General features: G+C 35.4%; 1 protein-coding gene across 3 annotated transcripts in view; it reads left to right on the forward strand.

The window, feature by feature from the left end:
• The window catches only part of LYAR (Ly1 antibody reactive), a 9,461-nt gene extending 886 nt beyond the window's left edge, over positions 1-8,575 (forward strand). For all 3 annotated transcript variants that reach the window (XM_054064603.1, XM_054064605.1, XM_054064604.1), the window contains exons 3-9: positions 917-1,031; positions 2,598-2,705; positions 4,057-4,140; positions 5,450-5,786; positions 6,051-6,155; positions 6,888-6,973; positions 7,389-8,575. In XM_054064603.1, the coding sequence (XP_053920578.1) occupies positions 917-1,031; positions 2,598-2,705; positions 4,057-4,140; positions 5,450-5,786; positions 6,051-6,155; positions 6,888-6,973; positions 7,389-7,523 (970 nt within the window). In that variant the 3' untranslated portion in view covers positions 7,524-8,575. The remainder of the gene's footprint in view (positions 1-916; positions 1,032-2,597; positions 2,706-4,056; positions 4,141-5,449; positions 5,787-6,050; positions 6,156-6,887; positions 6,974-7,388) is intronic.
• Positions 8,576-18,294: the final 9,719 nt, after the last annotated feature.

The following is an 18,294-nucleotide window of genomic DNA, read 5'->3' on the forward strand; positions in this document are numbered from 1 at the left end:
TGAAGAGTGGGAATAAGCCTTGCTCACTCTGTAGTGGCTGTCACAAGACTTTCCTAAGGTGTTTGAGAAATAAGTTTGGCAATTTCTGAATAATTCATGTTTGTGTTTAAAAGTTATCCATGTTTTTGTATAATTTAAAGCTTAATCACCTAAGTTGAACTGCAGGGATGGCTAAACTGCATAGTAAACAGAGCTGAAGTTTCTTCTCTTACAGTCATAAGTGACAGTGCTTTCAGCTCCTGATCATTAACAGCTGTTGCCTATTCTGCTACTGCAGAGGGATTGGCAAGAATATCAAAAACGCTGAATTCGGTTGTCAGTTCTCAGAATTCAGAAGAAAGCAGTGCTACTATCCGCTTGTGAAATATAAATGTATGTATTTGCATAAGAAAATAAGATTGTCCTTAGATGATGATATTCCTCTGTACTTAACTGACAAAACATCTCTGTTATTCATTCATTTGGGGAGGGGTTCTTACACATTGGTCAGAACTACACTACCATGTTAGTGTATCTATATTCTGAAATTAGGTTTTTGCAAACATTTTTCACCTCCTTTTCTAATCTTAAAACGTGTCAATGTGAGAGGTAAACCACAGATAGGTAATAATAGCTGTCTGTATGTTATGCGTACAAATGTGCCAAAGTTGTTACAGTCATCAGTAAAAGCAGTAGTATACTTAAGACTCGATCAGAAATTTTCACTGAAGGCTCTAGTGTGACACAAATGTGAGCAGTCTTTATACATGTATACTTTAAGCATGTCATACTTTACTTTTAAACGCATTGACAGTATTAAGTTTTAAATGTTAGATGCTGTCATCTGTTACATTAGTTTGTTGATCACATAAGTTTTGCTTAGTCTGAAGGACTGAAACACTTTAGTGAACTACAGGTAAAAATTTTCTTTGTTCAGGGGTGATGATTATAAGGAACACGTGAGGTGCATAAGTGAAGACCAGAAATATGGTGGAAAAGATTTCGAAGCCAAAACTAACAAAGGGGATGCTAAACAACAGGAGTGGATTCAGGTAAGGTTTGTACTATATATAGATATGATAAATAACTATTGTTTATAACTATTAAAAACACAAGAGAGATTATATTGGATCCTGTTTTTCCCAATATCCACAGCTTTCTTTTGGCAGTTCCTTGGTCTATTGCTTATCCTGGTAAGAAAGACGCCTTTTATTTGTTTTGAATCTCTTTCCTACTAGTTTGATTTTATTTCCTAGTTCTTGCATACAAAGAGGCACTGATCGTTGTCCGCCTTCTTCATGGCACATATAACCTCTGCCACGTATACCTCCTCATCTCAACAGTTCCACGCTGCCTGTCCTGCTGAGTTGTATTTCATACGTAAATGATATCTTTGGTGCTCTAAAGTCTTCCCAGTTCTACTGTGTCCTTGTGAAGTGAGACTACAAGAACTACATAGACTGTTCAAGCTGGGGATGAGCCATAGATTTACTCTATGTGATAATGATGTTTTCTGTGTCCTTTATGCTTTTCTTACTGATTTTTGATCTTTTTTTGACTGCTGCTGATCATTGTACTGGAGTTTTCATGGAATTGGCTATCTCGACCCCAAGTGATCAAATTAAAGCCTGCCATTTTAGATGTGAAGATTCCTTTTCCTATGCATGCTGCCTTATATGAATTTGTGTTGAATTTAGTTTACCTAGTCACTCATTCTCTTAAGATCTTTCTGGAATTCACCATCCTTATCCTGAATATATTCCTATTGCCAGGAAAATTTTTCTGCCCTTTTTTCAGGTATTTTATATATATTTTGAACAGTAGAGGGTGCAGCGTAGATCACAGGAAATGCCTCCTAACCTTTCTGTCCTATCCTTCAGGTGGTTATTTATCCTATGCCAGAACCTACCCTCTTATGACTGGTAGTTTTGTTTAAGGGATTTGGGAAGGAACTCCCAAACGCGTTTTTAAAACCTCATTAGTTATAATTGGTTAGATCACTTTTTCCCATGGATTTGTTTATCTCTATCTCACATAAAATATGATCTAACAAAGTACTCAGCTACATGGATACTCAAGGCATGTACCATTGAAGAATAGTGCCATTAATGAGACTGAACATTGTTTGAGTACACTGTTCAAAGACGGTATGATGTGAAATCTATTGCTTATGAAAATTGTTAGCCTCCCTCAGTAGTAAGTACTTCCTACAGAGAAAGGTGAGGGATTGTTACAGAGCATCCTTTTCTGGTAGTTGTAATACATCTAAAAAACCTTCCAGTAAACAGATTTGCAAAAGCACAAGAAGGCACTCCAGTGCACAGGGGCTACATCTTTAAAGGATAGGAAGATCAGAGCCTTTTCCCCCCACAGAGGCAGCACTGCAGTTCAAGTAACTGCCATAAGGCCCTGGCCTCACCTCTCTTTTGTGCTGGCGTCCATAGTGTAGGAATATGCCCGAGCTGTCTTATGGAGATTTTACAACAGTTTTGAGTAGCCTGTACTGTCTGTGAGTACTGGGTGATTTTTGTCCAGGATGTTTCCAACTTGCATACCTTACATGTATTATTTCATCAATATGCTGCTTTGTTGATTTAATTCTGTTTTGCTTCCGTCAGAAAATTCATGAAGTAATGAAGAAGCCAAAAATAAACCCTAAAGTGCGAAACATTCTGGAGCAAATGAGGGTCTTTGACAATATTCCAAGAAAAAAAGTAAAGTTTCAGGTATGTTTTAATAGAGTTTTATAGTAATCGATGCAGTGAGCTTGAAATTAGACTTTCTTTGTGAGTGCCGCTCTCTTGTAACAAAGGTGGGACAAGTTGCTTATTTGGGCATTGGTAAATAGTTGGTGTAATAGATCGGTTTCAAATAGGCAATGTTGGTAAAATACGTCTTGCTTAAAAGGACTCTGTGTGCCATTTTAGTTGGGTATTAAGCCAGATTCAAGCTTCATCTCCATGTGTAGGCTTGCTCTTTTTTTAATACCTTTCTTTTGTTCTTTTTGCAATTTCCATTGAATGTCCAAATTCTTAGACGTACTTTTAACAGATCTTATTTCTGTGGCTTTGTTTTCTCCTGATAAAGGCAAGATAACTCTTTTGAGAGTTTTCCTGTTGCTCAGTATTCTGACAGAATCTCCCACACTGGATGATTCACTAAGCCTTGCATCACAGCCAAAGCAAATTCCAAATGTTTTATGTGATATTAGTAAAGGATTACTAAGAAGTTGGGCATTTTTATTGTTCCATGCCTCAGGTTGTGAGGCTGAGAGATGATCACAATTACTTCCAAAGTGCTCAAATAGAACCTAATAGAACTGTGGTGGAATTGCTGCTAGCGAGCTGAAGGTTAGAATACTTTCATACAAAATTAATGTTCTGAGCAGAGAAAGAGATATTGCAGAGAAGTCTCTTTCTTTTTGGTAAGACACGGTGCAATGGAAGATCAAAAGTTTTTGCAGTTCATTGTTCCAATTTACTAATGTAGCTTTCCTGGAATTTTCATTGCAATGCAAAAATTTTTACATTAGGTTTTAGAGTTACACATAGTGTGAGCGTATTATAAGTAGAAATTCATTGCTTTGTTTTCATTTTCAGCAGGAATGCCTGCAGTAGCACAAACAACTTTCTAATGCTTGCATTGGGATATTTGCTTTAATTTTACTTTTCTGTAACAAACTAAGGTAGCCATTTAGGAGCATGACGATCTGCCCAGTATGCAAATAAATAAGATCAGATCCCTAATGTTTTAACTTATGGAAGTTTCATGAAGTTTCATAGCACATTAACATAGCCAGCTGTATTCAAAAGCTTGAGAATTATTTTTTCTATATATTTACCTCTTCTAGATTGGTGAGGCAATTGATATCCATGGTGTAGTCTCATAACAGTACAGTCATTATGTGAAACAATTTAACATGGACTTTCATAGAGAGTAAATGTCTAACCAGATCTTAATCAGAGCAAGCGATTAAATTCTTAAATGAAAAATAAAAACTAGAACCAAATATATCATAATCAAGACAAAAATAAGCGATATGCCTTTTCAGTTATTGTTTGTTATTTTCCTACACAGAATTGGATGAAGAACAGTTTGAGAATTAGTGACAGCACTTTGCAAGACCAGGTGTGGGATATTTTCTCTGAAGCAACCAGAAACGTAAGTTAAGTTAGAGGTACAACATAGTAGAACAGGAATGCTGTCAAAAGCGCTGGAAGGAAAACATTTCAGACTTTGCTTGTAGGTGCTAGCAGAAATATTGTCTCCCATTTTTACAGTGGATCATGTTATAATGTAATATTCTTAGACTAAATTGCTAGTTTGTGGAACATACTGAAGTAGTTGTGCATACTGGGCTGGTTGTAATTAAAAACTCGGACACAGTGACACAGTTGTACTAATCAGAAGGCTAATTTAACTTTATTCTGTGCTAGTAGTACATAAGGAAAGGGAAAACTCTAGCTTTATCTTTGATTCCAGACTTTTACTCTGCCGTAAGAAGGAATAAAACAACCTCTTCAGAACTTTATTGGCCTCAAATTAACATGTATTGGAATGGGAAATTTACAGCACCTAGTTTAGCCATTTTATTAGTGGAGGGAGATAAAATTTTCCAGTTTGTGGTGTAAATTCTTTCTACTTCTGTGTTAAAATCATGGATTGACCCTGACCTTTTTTCTCAGCACTTAATTCTTTGCTATTCTAGTACTAGTTTAGCATGTTTTAATGGGGTGGTGTTTAAATTCTTTGTTGACATCTGTTACTGCTATTAGAAAGCTGTAACTGAAGTTTACTTATCTACTAATGTAAAGATCGCTCTTCTCCCCAGCTTCTTTCGAGGAAGTGCGCAGGAATAGCTTTGACATGAATCACTTGTTGATTATGCTTCATTTGCTGATTTGGTGATTTCAGTTAAATCCATTTGCATTTTTTTTCTGAAGAATCCAAATATAAGAGTCAGGAAGGAAATAAATATTTAACATAAACTCTGGGCACTGAATTTCAAGTACATTGTCTTGCTGGAACATTAATTCTGAATCAATGCAACTTCACTAAAACCATAAGCAGTTCCATCTTGATTTAAACAGAATTTTTTAAATCTTGAATCTGAACCATTATTTTATTGAAACACAAGCAGATAATTTAATTTTTCCATAGAATAGAGCATTGAAGTAAAGTACGTAACACAACTTTCTCGCTCAGATCATTATTGTTTCAAATAGAAGTGTTATATGTTGTAAGATAGCATTTCCTCTGTGATGTAAAGGTAATTAGCATTGAGGCTGTAAAGCTAAAAGACAAATCAGCCATACTAAATAGTGCTATTTCTGAGGTAACTGGTGTCACCACTTGTAAGTAATTTAATTGAATTCAGGATATTAGTGTTCTTCATGAATGATATAGTAGAGAAAAGTTGCAATGTCAAGAAGGGCATGTGAAATTGTAATAATATGTCTTTCAACAAAAGACTTCAAGTGAAAAAGAACAAGACAAACCACAACAGAAAGAAGGGGGGCAGTCTGCAGAAACTGGGGAGGAAACGGTGGCAGAAGAAAACGGAATTACAGATGATAAAACTGAGAGGAAAAAGAGTAAGAGAGAACGAAAAGAAGAGAGACAAAAGAACAAAAAGAAGGAGAAAAAAGACTTGAAATTAGAAAACCAGTCAGAAGTAAAAAAGAGTAAGAAGTCCAAAAAAGGAAAGGAGAGCTTGGAGAATGAACTTGAAATAAATGGAAACGGCCTTCAAAATGAACTAGAAGAGGAAAGAAATGTAAAGAAACGCAAACATAAACATGCAGAAGGTATCCATCCTACTTCTTATATTCTTGTCTCTTTTTGAGATGCTTTTTCTCAGTGGCTTAAAGGTCAATAATCACGTTAGTAGAATTTTTAATAACTTACATATTCAAGTTAAATTATTTTTTAGCACTGTGGTTGCAGTCCTTTTATAAAATCTGAATCTCTTAGCAAATATAAACTCATGTTACTAGAATAAAAACTTTTAAGTCATGTCAGAATTTTTCTTCTAGTTTTATAACTTTATTTTTATCCAATTCCATCTCTAGAGGAACCTCGTACCACAGCAAAGAAAATGAAAATTGAACACATTTCAGAAGACATGGAAACAGAAAACACCAATGAAAATGAAGGAAATGTCGGAACAGATAAAGGTATTCCTAAAGGGGGAGTTTAGATAGTTACAAAACTGTTCTTCCAAAGACCTAGCTCAAACCATAAATACAGTGCCTTTGCAGTAAGCCTTGAAGTAAATTGTGCCTCAGTATGTATGTTCATATACGTATGTATATTCAGTATACATGTCTGTTCCAGAGTAAGGAGCCTGTGCTACGCTTCACACCTGAACACCACTTTTCTTATTTATTGCTTCTGCTGTACTGGCAACCTTTGGGTACACTTGCTTTCCCTGGGCACTGAGGAATTTGGCATGTTTGTTTTGCCATCACAGCAGGTCTCTTCCATGCTGCCATGCACATTAGCCAACATAGAGGCAAAAGGATAACAGCTCTCTTGGGTCTTTTTGTATCTCTTAGATCCCTATTTTTGCTCACTGAATCATAAATTGGACTTTAGCTGCGTTTGACCTTAGTCTATGCTTAGATAAACCTACTTACACCTATCATCCAACGCTATTACTGTTGGGGAATGTCTGTACTAGAACATAGAGGTTGTTTCTTTGGAAACTACAAATTACTGACCTCTGAAGTTGGGTGTTTTGCAAAATCCATTGCTTGCGCTCTGAGGGTGAGCAGACAGGGTCTTCCCAACTATTCGTGTATTATTTAAAGAGTTGTGGCTTAATAGCTGAAGCACAGAAGTTAAGTAAAAGCAACCCTGACCCTAGTTGTTCAAGTAATGATGTTGTACACCTCATTATTTTCTAGGTAAATTCAACTGGAAGGGAACCATCAGAGCTGTTCTGAAACAGGCTCCAGACAATGAAATTTCAATTAAGAAACTAAGAAAAAAGGTATTGTGCATCGTAGTTTTTTTTAAATTTCCTTTGGTCTCATGAATTGTTGAGCTGATGATTGAACTTCAGGCTGATGGTTGGACTTGATCTTAGAGGTCTTTTCCAACTGTAACAATTTTATGATTTTGTTCTATGATTCTATGAATGTCCTTCTGTAATGCCTAAGTTCATAAAACCCTGTCTCACATAAGCAAAAAAAGTTTGATATTATTAAATAGAATATCAATTGGCAGATTGTCAGCTGAAGGACTTGTTGCTTATTGCTTACTGGAATGCAGAAGAAATTCAGTGCTAATTCTGCAAAGGAATAATAGCATAATAGATTCCATGCTACTTTTAATACAGTAACACAAATGTATTGTTGCTCAAAATGGAATCATCTTTACTAATTCATAACTGTTTCTTTGTGCAGGTTATAGCTCAGTACTATGCAGTAGCTGGTGAACATCACAAATCAGAAGAGGATATTCTTGTCATATTTAATAAGAAAGTGAATAACAATCCCAAATTCAAAGTTTTAAAAGACAAAGTTAAACTCCTGAAATAAAAGTTTGCATACTTTTCCTAACCTTTGCTTTTCAGTCTTGCAGACTGAGTCAAATTCTTCTGCCAGCTGTACAAATATCAAGCCTTGGTCTCAGTTTGAATTGTCTACGTGAGAGCAGAATTTGACTTTTAAGACTTGATTCCTCTTTTCTAGATTTATCACAAAACACTTTCGGGTATTTTATTTTTTGATTTTATGGAAAATGTGTATTTTTTCTACAAATTTTAAGATGCATTGACGATTTTTGCTGCCTACTCTATTAATATTCTTACAGTAATGGATATAATTTATGGGCATGAATGTTTCTCAGGACCTGTGTGTATGTATTTTTGCAGAAACTATTCTAAGAGCAAATAGAATTTTCATATTCAAAACCACACTGGGCTTTAATAAACTGTTAATTTTTGTGTTGTAAAATGCATAATTAAAGTGTCTGTCAAGTTTGTGTATGTAATATTGCACATTTGGTGAAAATCTAAAGACTGAGTTAGCTGTATATCTGCAGCTGCTGAATGTTTTACTAATGCATCTGTCTTCAGTGTAAGTGGTCTCATGGTCTATACATTGACTGATGAAATAAATTACTTTAAAACACCACCTTAAGTATAATAAATCTTGCCACTTTGATTGTACACTTGATCAACAAAGTACACAAAATTTGAAGAGACTGTTATATTGCAGTCACTGAAAACAATTTAGGCAGGCCAGAAATCTTACAAGTAAGAGTCAGAGTTGCCTGGGGAAAGTTACTTGAGTTTTATAGGTTTTAATGAAATGCAAAGTACTTGCAGATAAGGAGTTTCCTACCATGCAATAATATGTTTAAAACAGTCCGAGAAAGCAGTGAAAATTTCTTGCAGTAGATAGTATGGTGCTTTGGAAAATTGCATAGCGATTTCAAGCAGATATACCTTTATAACACTCCGTAATTAAAAATATCTGAATTTGTATAAATATTGAATGTATTAAAAGTATAACTATGAAAAAATAACTCATAGACTGGGTCCATATTTTCCAAATACCTGTTTATCTTGTTTATAATAAAGTTGTAATAAAAGTATCTAATAATTTTATGATCTCTTCAACAAGTGTTGTTAATTCATGAAAATGTCTTTAGAGATAAATAGAATGAAATTTATGTACTGATATGGAAGGACTTCAAGAATATATTTTGCTTTCTGAACACTCCTGGAAGTACTATGGCAGATGAGTCTATGGCCCTATGACTTCAAGTGCTACTGAAGTCCGCATATGGTAGCATTATTGACATGCAGCTGTCCGGAAAAAGCAAAACAAACAAAACAACAAACCTCTGTTCTTTCATTAGATAATTAATAGATTCCTGAGAGGACTGAAGTTGGCTTTTGCAGTTTAATTAATGTGTTCATTAAGCATTATTATCTGATCCCAGCTTCTAGGGCAGATGATCAATTTCATTAAGCGGCTCTTAAATCCTCATTTGAGTGACTTTGGTGTCAGTCACTTTCAAGAACAAATGACAAGACAGACATCCACCCATTCACCCATGTATTTGAAGAGTGAAGCTCTAGCTCATGGTAACTGCAGTGGTTCTGGCTGTTGTGCCTACATTGGTTACGTAACTGTGATCCCTCCTTTTCGCTCTGTCATTTAGTGTCTACGTCAACTACTGCAAGCCATTGCCATTGACGCCAGGTTTGGTGCCCAAGGAAATTTAGCTGACATGATCTACAACTGACATTTTAAATACATTTGGCAACAGGCACATGATGAACCAGAAAGTTCTTCATCTTTGATATAGGTTGTCAGCAGCAAAGTTAATTGATTAGGGTTATGCATGAACAGGATGGTTTTGGGTGCATATATCCAGCATACTACTGACCTCCTGTTCAAAAATATATGTAAAGTACAGAATATTTAAAAGAATGTCATGACAGTATTAAGTAGCCTTTATTTTAATGGGGTTTTTTTCTGATGGAACAGCTGTGGTATTGGACTTTATTTTCAGCATGCCATTGTACTGGGTTTGTGTTGCCATATACTGAACCACTGACTTCAGTTCTTGTAGCATTTGGTCAGGAAGCCATCAAAACCACACCCGAGTAATGAGTTCACTTCTACACATGGGGAGATTGAGCAAAATTTAGCACATGCTGCGGTCATATAATTATAAAAAAAACCCACAAACCCAACAGCAAACTAGAGACCAGTGAGCTGTTGCAGATCCTTGAAATCAAAATTGCTAGCTTAAAATATTTCCACTTTTTATTCTGATACCTTTCCAATTCTAAGAGATTCCATCTTCTGGTAAATTATCTTGCTGTACAGCTCAGATAATATTAGCACTATGCAGGTAATTAAAATAAGACTTAAGTGTTTGGACATGAAATAACAACAACAAAAAAGAACCTGAAGGTTAGCAGCACCTCTTCAAGTGCTGGCGACGAGGTATTTTTAGAGCATCATCACCTTTGCCAGCATTATTTCTTTCTGTTATTTCAGGAGAAAGGGGCATTGCTTAATATTGTTTCTGCAGCGTGGCAGAACTGTGCAGCTGATGGCCGTGTACCTTTTGCATTTTTCTCATTTGCAATCAACCACCAGTAATATTCAGAAAGGGATTTTACTGTCTTGCAGCTGCCACTGTAGATTCTCAGGAAAAGAAAGGGAGCCCTTCCAAACTTACGCAGAGACAGAAAATCTACTAAATAATCACATAATTTAAAATAAGCAGATAGAGTAGCACAAATGTAAATTGTATTTTAGTGCATTTCCTAGTTTAGTTGCATTAATTTGTACCATTAAAGCTAGTATTTTAATATAGTTTGTACAGATGGATGTCAATAAGTGAGAATGTAGAGTTCTGATTTCACTAGTCAGAGCTGGATATTTAAGTGTTATAGCATGAAAAAAGTCATAACATTAAACATCTATTTTGTAACTATGTATTTTACACATGTTCTGTTTCAAGTTTGTGAAAACAGATAAAATTAATGTTAACAATTTACAGTTTTCCAGTATTCACTCAGTAATGCAACCACGGAAATGTCTTTGTTGTAACAAGGGTCAGGGTACTGAAAAATTAGTGCAAGAGAATACTCATATGAAGCTTCATTTAGCGTTTAATACAAATCCACAAAATCATGCAGAATTTTTTAATTTTCTTTTTGACAAACTGTATGTTTAGCAGTCATTGCTAATGTCAACAGTCACAATAAATTGATGAGAAACCATCAGATGTTAGCAACATAGCATTACAAAATATTGCAGAATAAATTTGTTTTGTTGATTTTCCAAATAGCGTAATGTATGTCCATAACAAGATATATCTCACTGCTAAAATTTTCCTTTCTAAAACAGTGTCTTAGAAATTGAGTGTCTCGGGGGTGGTGGGGAAGTACTCTCAATTAGAAAACCGTTTAAAGCTAGTGGCTTTCTTTATAAGTATAGCATGAGCATTTAAGCAGGGAGTTTAACCACTGAAAGAAAAAAACTTCAAAGGACAGCTAGTTATTTGTTGTGCTCAGCACTCCACTGCACCGGTGCATTAGAGGAGTTCATTCTTCTTTCTCTCAGTGAAAACCAATCCTCCCACCTGGTGCAATAATCCAATTGTATCAGTACAATGTAGTCAGACCTTGACATGAGTAGTGGCTTCTAGTTGATGACCACAGGATACAGAGACCTAATACATGATTTCATTCGGCAACTTTTAAAGCTGTAACACTCACCCTTATTAAGGAAACAAGAGAGCAAATATTAAACTTGTTGTGTGAGATAAGCCAAAAAGGCATATTGTTCTATACATTGAGCTGTATTCACAGGTCACGAGATATCTCAGTCAGTATAGTCAACATTTATCTCTTTCTTCTCCCATTGTAGCTTTTAAGAAAAAAAAAAAAAAAAGAACAAGTCCGCTTAAGTTTCTGTCCTGCTTTATAAGCAAAGAAAAGCAGTGTATCATGTTTTCCATTAGTACTTTCACAGGAAGTGTTATTTTATATTGAATTCTAAAATTCACTTTTACTAGAGGAAGTTCTAGTAGTAACTTTTTTTGCATTTGTTAAGATACAATTTCTTTCACACCTGTAACCAATGGCTTTTCTTTGCATTATTAAGATATAATTTCTTTTGTGCCTGTATCCTCATGCTTTTACACTCTTACAAGGTAAGGTCTGAAAAACCTTCAAGCTTTTTGCTTTGATTGGACTTTTTTTTTTCGGCAGAGCTGCAGATCACAGAGCTTAGTCCTTTCTCAAACATATCTTCATCTTATTTTTTATTTATCTTTCCTTTTAAAATTTATTCTAGAAGACTTAGAGTTGTCCAGTCTTCAAACAGTGACCATATTTTGTCCTCCCCATTAGATCTTCTGTATCAAAACTGCCCTTGCTACTCAACTCCATATCTGAGTTACAGGAGAAGCAAAATAACTGACTTCCTAAAGAAGTAGTTTTGCAGTTCCTGAAATGACTACATTTGAAAGTTTAGCTTTTTTGGTAAACTTTCAGAACTTGAGTGGTTTCAGGGTTAGCATTGGTTAAGTTTTCTATGACAAGAAAAAATATGAACTTCATCTATGTTCTTAAAGCCTGTTCATGTTAAGCAGATTAGCTAAAACAGTAACACGAATTGTGCAACAATCCTACAGCTAAAATTTTAAATTGAGATATCACTGAGTTTAGTTTTCATACCAGCAAAAACCTTTCTCTCTTCCTTTCTCTCTCTTGACAGTGTAGCACTTTGATAGCATTCCCTCTAGCTCTGCTGTCCAATACCAGGTCAAAACATATGAAAAATTGGTCCTATAGGTGTTAATGGACTGTGAAGGATGATGGTAAAGGAAACCTGCTTATATACTTGAATGAAGTGTGTAAAAGTTTTGTTTCATGTTTATTTTTGTCAGGACTTCACAGAAAAACTATCCAAGCAAACAGCACGACCTGAATTCCGCACTATATACATCAGTGAGATGTTCCTATGCTGACCACATTATGAAAATTATCTGTGCTTTCAGATCTTGTAAAACTGAGGTCTACCTGCTCAAGGCAGCTTTGTCCCTGCTTCATTACAGCAGTCAAATCACAGGCAGTGGGGACATGAGACTATTTCAAAACAGTAAAAATGATACACAGCCTAAAAAAAATGCTAACCTCTATCCATACAGAAATAAAGTGTCATGCCTAAAGAGAGCAATACTCCTGTAAATCAAACGTTTGATGAATTATGAACTTGAATGTCCATTCCCAAAACTGATAGGTTTTTTTCTGTGTGAATTGGATCTGTGATCTTCATTACTCTAAAAAAAACAACAAAACAACTTTAGGATGTTCCTAAATGCCCCAAGTATGAAATTCTTGTCATATTGTTACAGATACATGATTGCGCAGACTTCTTCCTCAGTGAGGAAATCAGTTTCAGTAACTCCCAAGTGTTCCCTTTCCCACCCTCTCACATCTGGCCATTTGGTTTTGCCTCTCCACCACCCTCTGCATTTTTGCAGGCTTTTAAAACCAGATCAAATCCTCAAACTGAGAGGTATTATATATCACTACTGGGAATAGAGTAGTCAAGAACAATTATAGCTGGAGTATTGCTGCCAAGTGCTTTGTATCATTAAACTGCAGTCTTAGGAAAACATTTTGAAAGCCATTGTACCCCCTTAGAAAGTACGCATAGTTAAGTGAAACTAAACTCAAGAAATTAATTAGGAGAGAGAGTAAGAAGGTTTATTTAGCAACTTCTAGGAGAACAGTTTATCCAGATTAATTTAATGGGCTTTTTAAAAAATGTTTGAAGATCCAAGCTGGAATGAACAGTCTTTGCATTTTATATTCTTAAAGCTGATTACAGCAAAAGGCAAGCGTTAAACATTGAAGCTACCTAATATTTTTAGTCAAGACAATTGCGGGTGTTGAAATGGTTTTCCATCAAAGAGATACTTCAGATTAAAGCACTGTTCTGGACGAGCTACTTTTTGTAATTTGTAGACAGCTTTCGAGGTGAAGAATAGCATACCAAGATAAATCAGATGACATTATGTGGTGTGTTCTTTTCTGTTCTATTAGATGCCATCTTCACCTTTTTAACTGCCTTTATCTTTTCTGCTTTCTTCTTCTTCACGAAGTCAAAATGCTTGTATGTTCATATAGAGTGCCTTCTTGGTATCAAACACACTATTATACGTATTGTTTCCTTCCTAAAGGGTCAACTCAGGGGTGTACTGTAATATAATACTTGCATGAGAACTCGAGTTCAATAGTTTGTGTATGTACAACATTGTGATACAATGGAGTTTTAACTTTCTGTTGTTTTTCAGATCTGCATTAAGTTATTCATATCAAGTGCTTTCAAGTCCCTTGGTGGTATTTTTCCATTGTACTGTATTTAAAATAATCAAAGGAATGCTAGATGAAAGCAAGAGAACTGTAGTACTATTTGAAGGCTTTTTTCTTACCTGGATGACTGAGACAATGCATTTATTTTTTTCACTTAGTGTAGGACCAGATATGCAATGCTGTACTCCAAGAACAACATTCATTCAGAAAGGATTAAGAATCTCTACCAAGCTGATCCTTTTACACCTGATGGTGGAAAATAAGCAGGTTACTACTCACGTCATTATTTCTTAATTGATGAACAGAAAGTACTGACTATACTGTTCAATCGTTCTCAAAACGAAGAATATGCATACTGTGTAGCCAACCTCCTTCAGCTAAAACTGAGCAGAGAGAGAGAGGAGACAGCCCTACTTAGTAAAGAAATTAAGAATATTCCAATCAGGTCTTTCATGAACAGACAACATTTGGGTAAATTTAACTGCTGGCTTCTGCAATGGAGAAAAAGTTATGAATATTTACTGGAATACTAGAAAACTAATTTGATCTTCTAAAAATGAGGATTTAAATGAGAAGCCTAACTCCCAGTCAAGGAACATAAAAAGTTACTTCTTGTGTGTCTTGTTAAGAGTTATCTGAAGATCAGCATAAAAACAACTGATCAGTAAATGGAAAATACTCTGAGAGAAACAAGAAAAAGAATTTTAAAATATCCAGCTAGCTTGCAAAATTCAGCTTTCATTTATAACTGCAAAACCTGAATACTTAAAAACATTTCAATAACTTACAAACCTTTTTTTTTTTTATGTAAAAGGACACAAAGGGGTTGAAGTCAGTTTCTGAAAATGTGGGAAGTCATATTATTCAAGAGATGAGAAATACATTTAACAAAAAAACCTGCTGCACACTCTGCTCTTTGTACATTTCCTTCACAGGATCTTCAAATTCACTCATCTGTTTCACAGACAGTTAAGTAAATTTATCAGATCAAGCACCACATTTTAAAATGCCTCCTAACATTTCTGCAGGAATTCTTAAACTTTCACTCGCAAGAATGAACTATCATAACAGGCTGGCTGTTTAGAAGCTTTATTATGTTGTTCATTTTGTAACAGTCTCAGTTCAACTCCTGATCTCTATCTACTTTTAAACAGGTCAGTAATTTCTAAATCAGAGAAGCCCTGTGTAAAGATCACAGAAAACATCTCAGCTCTACAAACAGTGAACATGAGCGGTCTAGGTTAAGGTCAGTAGTGAGTCAGGGAAGGGAAGCTCTTATTTCAGCTCTTTGCACAATACTTACTCTGTAGGTAAACAGGAGTCTTCAGTCTAACAACACTAACTGATCTTAACCTTTTCAGGCATATGTATTGATTTAATTGTCATGTTTAAATTAAAGATATTTTCTATGAATAGCTTTTGTAAAGATGAAGATTTCCTTTGTTTCTTCTGAATCACTAGCATGAAAGTGAAGGCTAAGGTAATCATTTCACTCAAAGGAAATAAAACAAAGAAACCTCTATTTTGTCACCAAGAAAGCAGAGCTGAGGTTCCCACAAGCTGTTAACTTCAAAATATTCAAGAAAACTGAATAAAAAATGATCACTGTAGTCACTAATGACTATGATGTGATTGGCCTTTATGTGAGACATTCTAATGCTGGAAAAAAACCCAATTTCTACTCACTATGACATGGCTCACATAAAATTCAGCTGTAAATGGAAGTTCAGCTTTCTGCAGGGGAAAAAAAAATATGTTCCTTTCTTGTATCGTTTAGGCTGCATTTAGTCAAAACTCAATGTAAAGTAACAAAGACTAACCAGAACTCTTACTTCCCTTGTCCCTAGAAACTTACTCATCTATAAAGCCGATGATGAGGTATTTAGGAAAAATGTAGTAATTTTTTTCTTGATAAATTACTGTTAGCAACCCCTTGCTAAAAAGATAACATCTCCAGGTAGATTCTACAACAATATACCTACATACTAGGCTATATGACAAATGAAGAGCCAGTGCTATTTTTCCAATTGTAGAATGCACAGATTAAGTCGAATTCTCCATTATTTCAGCACCTAAAATTCAAACCAATAGTTAGAAAACATTGTGATGACTAAATACATTTTAAAAACTTAGTGTTTTTATCATTACACTAGTTAAACTGATGTAAGTCTACTGAGTTAAACCCACTGTAACACTGAATTAAGTTACACAGGCAGAAGATCTATTATTTTTCTATTACTTATTCCATTTTTTTTTCCCACCCAATGCAAGGGGCTGATAAGGTCATCAGTTACCCAACAGGTGTAGAACTGCTTAAAAAAAGTGCAGGCCGGAGCGAGTCCATCTTGTACCCTAATTAGTTTCTACCAATTAGTTTCTGCCCTTTGGATGGACTGACATTTTAAAAGTTTTACTGATAAAATATATAATTATATATCCACAGTTTACATTCCATTCTTTTGCTTTTCCTGTTTTCTCAACATGAAACTACAGACGAAGTATCTGCAAAACTTTCAGGTTAATAAATGCTGCAAAATATGCAAAGAATGCAAACGTTAAGTGAAAACTTGGCATATTTCTCATGCTCGCTGTTTTCACACAAAATTAAAAAAAAAGTTTGCCTTCTAAAATAAGAAGTATAATTGGTAATTAAACATTTGGGTTTTTAACTTTATATACATCTAGAAATGGCCTAGAAATTTTATTTTGGTAAGTAAAACCCACATACTGAAATTAATTTTTCTTCTTCAATCTACCTTACAATAATCTGAGATTTTCTTGAATATTTCTTCATTTCATTACACTATAAAGAAACATGACCCATAACAGGAGCCAGATCAGACAGGGAGTGCCATTCTGTACTCAGTGGGGTTTTTGCCTTAGTAGGGAGTTCATGCCACACATGATTTTGTCTAAAAAAGCACAAGATTTCTATGTACCACATGTATAATCTAATTAGCCTATTAAATCTTTACTATTAGAAAGAAATTTCAATTTACAGAGCAATGTTATTTATTCAATAGACACATCCTGACAGATATAATACATATACTAACATCATTGTTATGAAATAGGAAAAATCAAATCAGAACTGATCTTATCTGTCAGTACAATTTATGAGGTTTGAGTCTGCCCATGCAAATAAACGATAAAGCAACACAAATCTAGAAAATTTTGCTGCAAAAACATGCTAATGTGAGTTTGCGTTGAATTGAGTTCACAGTGGAAAAGAATTCTACTGGAGCTAAACCACAGGCAGTCTATTTTACCATCTTATTAGTTTAACTTTTTTTTAGTTCATCTCACAAACATAGTTGTTATTTTCACTTGTGGGTTGCTGTCATGGTATTACAGTATGCCTACAGTTCTCAAAATTTCTGAGAGCTTTGGGTTTGACTTTTTTCTATCTGAGCTGCTGCTCTGTATCACAAAAATTTATTTTTCCCAACATCTGTCCTTGAAAGCACCTGGTTTTCAAAATGTGATGAGCAAAGTATTTATAAGCACCCCGTTTTTCCCTGTTTTTCCTCATTATTTTCACAAAGCAATCCTCACTCTGGAACTTCAGTTTCCATCAGGTTGTTTACCATTTACACCACCATCATTCACAGTTTTCAGTGGGGATTAGTGCGATTTATGGTACTGTTGATCTGTAATACATGACTGAGCCAGTACAGGGCCACCTCTTTCTGTAGCAGTGGCACAGCCAGTAAAGTGATATCGACCAGGGCAGTGATTGTGCACCCTTTTTTCAGCATTGGTGAGGCTGCACCTTGAATACTGTGTTCAGTTTAGGGACTCTCATTACAAGCAAGACATTGAGGTCCTGGAGTTTGTCCAGAGAAGGGCTGGAGAACAAGTGTTATGAGGAGCAGCTGAGGGGTTGTTTAGCCTGTAGAAAAGGAGGCTGAGGGGGAACCTTATCACTATCTACAATTGCCTGAAAGGAGATTGTAGAGGTGGGTGTTGGTGTCTTCTCCCAAGTGACAGGTGATAGGACAAGAGGGAATGGCCTCAAGTTGCGCCAGGGGAGGTTCAGATTGGACATCAGGAAAAATTTCTTCACGAACAGGTTTATCAGGCACTGGAACTGCCCAGGGAGGTGGTTGAGTCACCATCCCTGGAGGTGTTTAAAAGACAAGTAGATGAAATGCTGAGAGGTATGATTTAGTACTGGACAGGTATGGTTGGACTCTATGATCTCAAAGGTCTTTTCCAACCCAGCAATTCTATGTGTCTATAATTCTATAGAGGTTTTGCAACCGGGGGGCCTTGCCTCACTCCACCCCCCACCTGATGTAAGAGGTAGTCACCATTACAAAAAGTGGAATATTTTTTATTTAAGCTAAAGTAATTTTTCATCTAAGTAATTGTGTTATTTTAAAGTTAGACAGAATCATAGAATCATAGAACAGTTAGGGTTGGAAGGGACCTTAAAGATCATCCAGTTCCAA

Source organism: Cuculus canorus, chromosome 4 (genome assembly GCF_017976375.1).
Source record: "Cuculus canorus isolate bCucCan1 chromosome 4, bCucCan1.pri, whole genome shotgun sequence".
Taxonomy (NCBI): domain Eukaryota; kingdom Metazoa; phylum Chordata; class Aves; order Cuculiformes; family Cuculidae; genus Cuculus; species Cuculus canorus.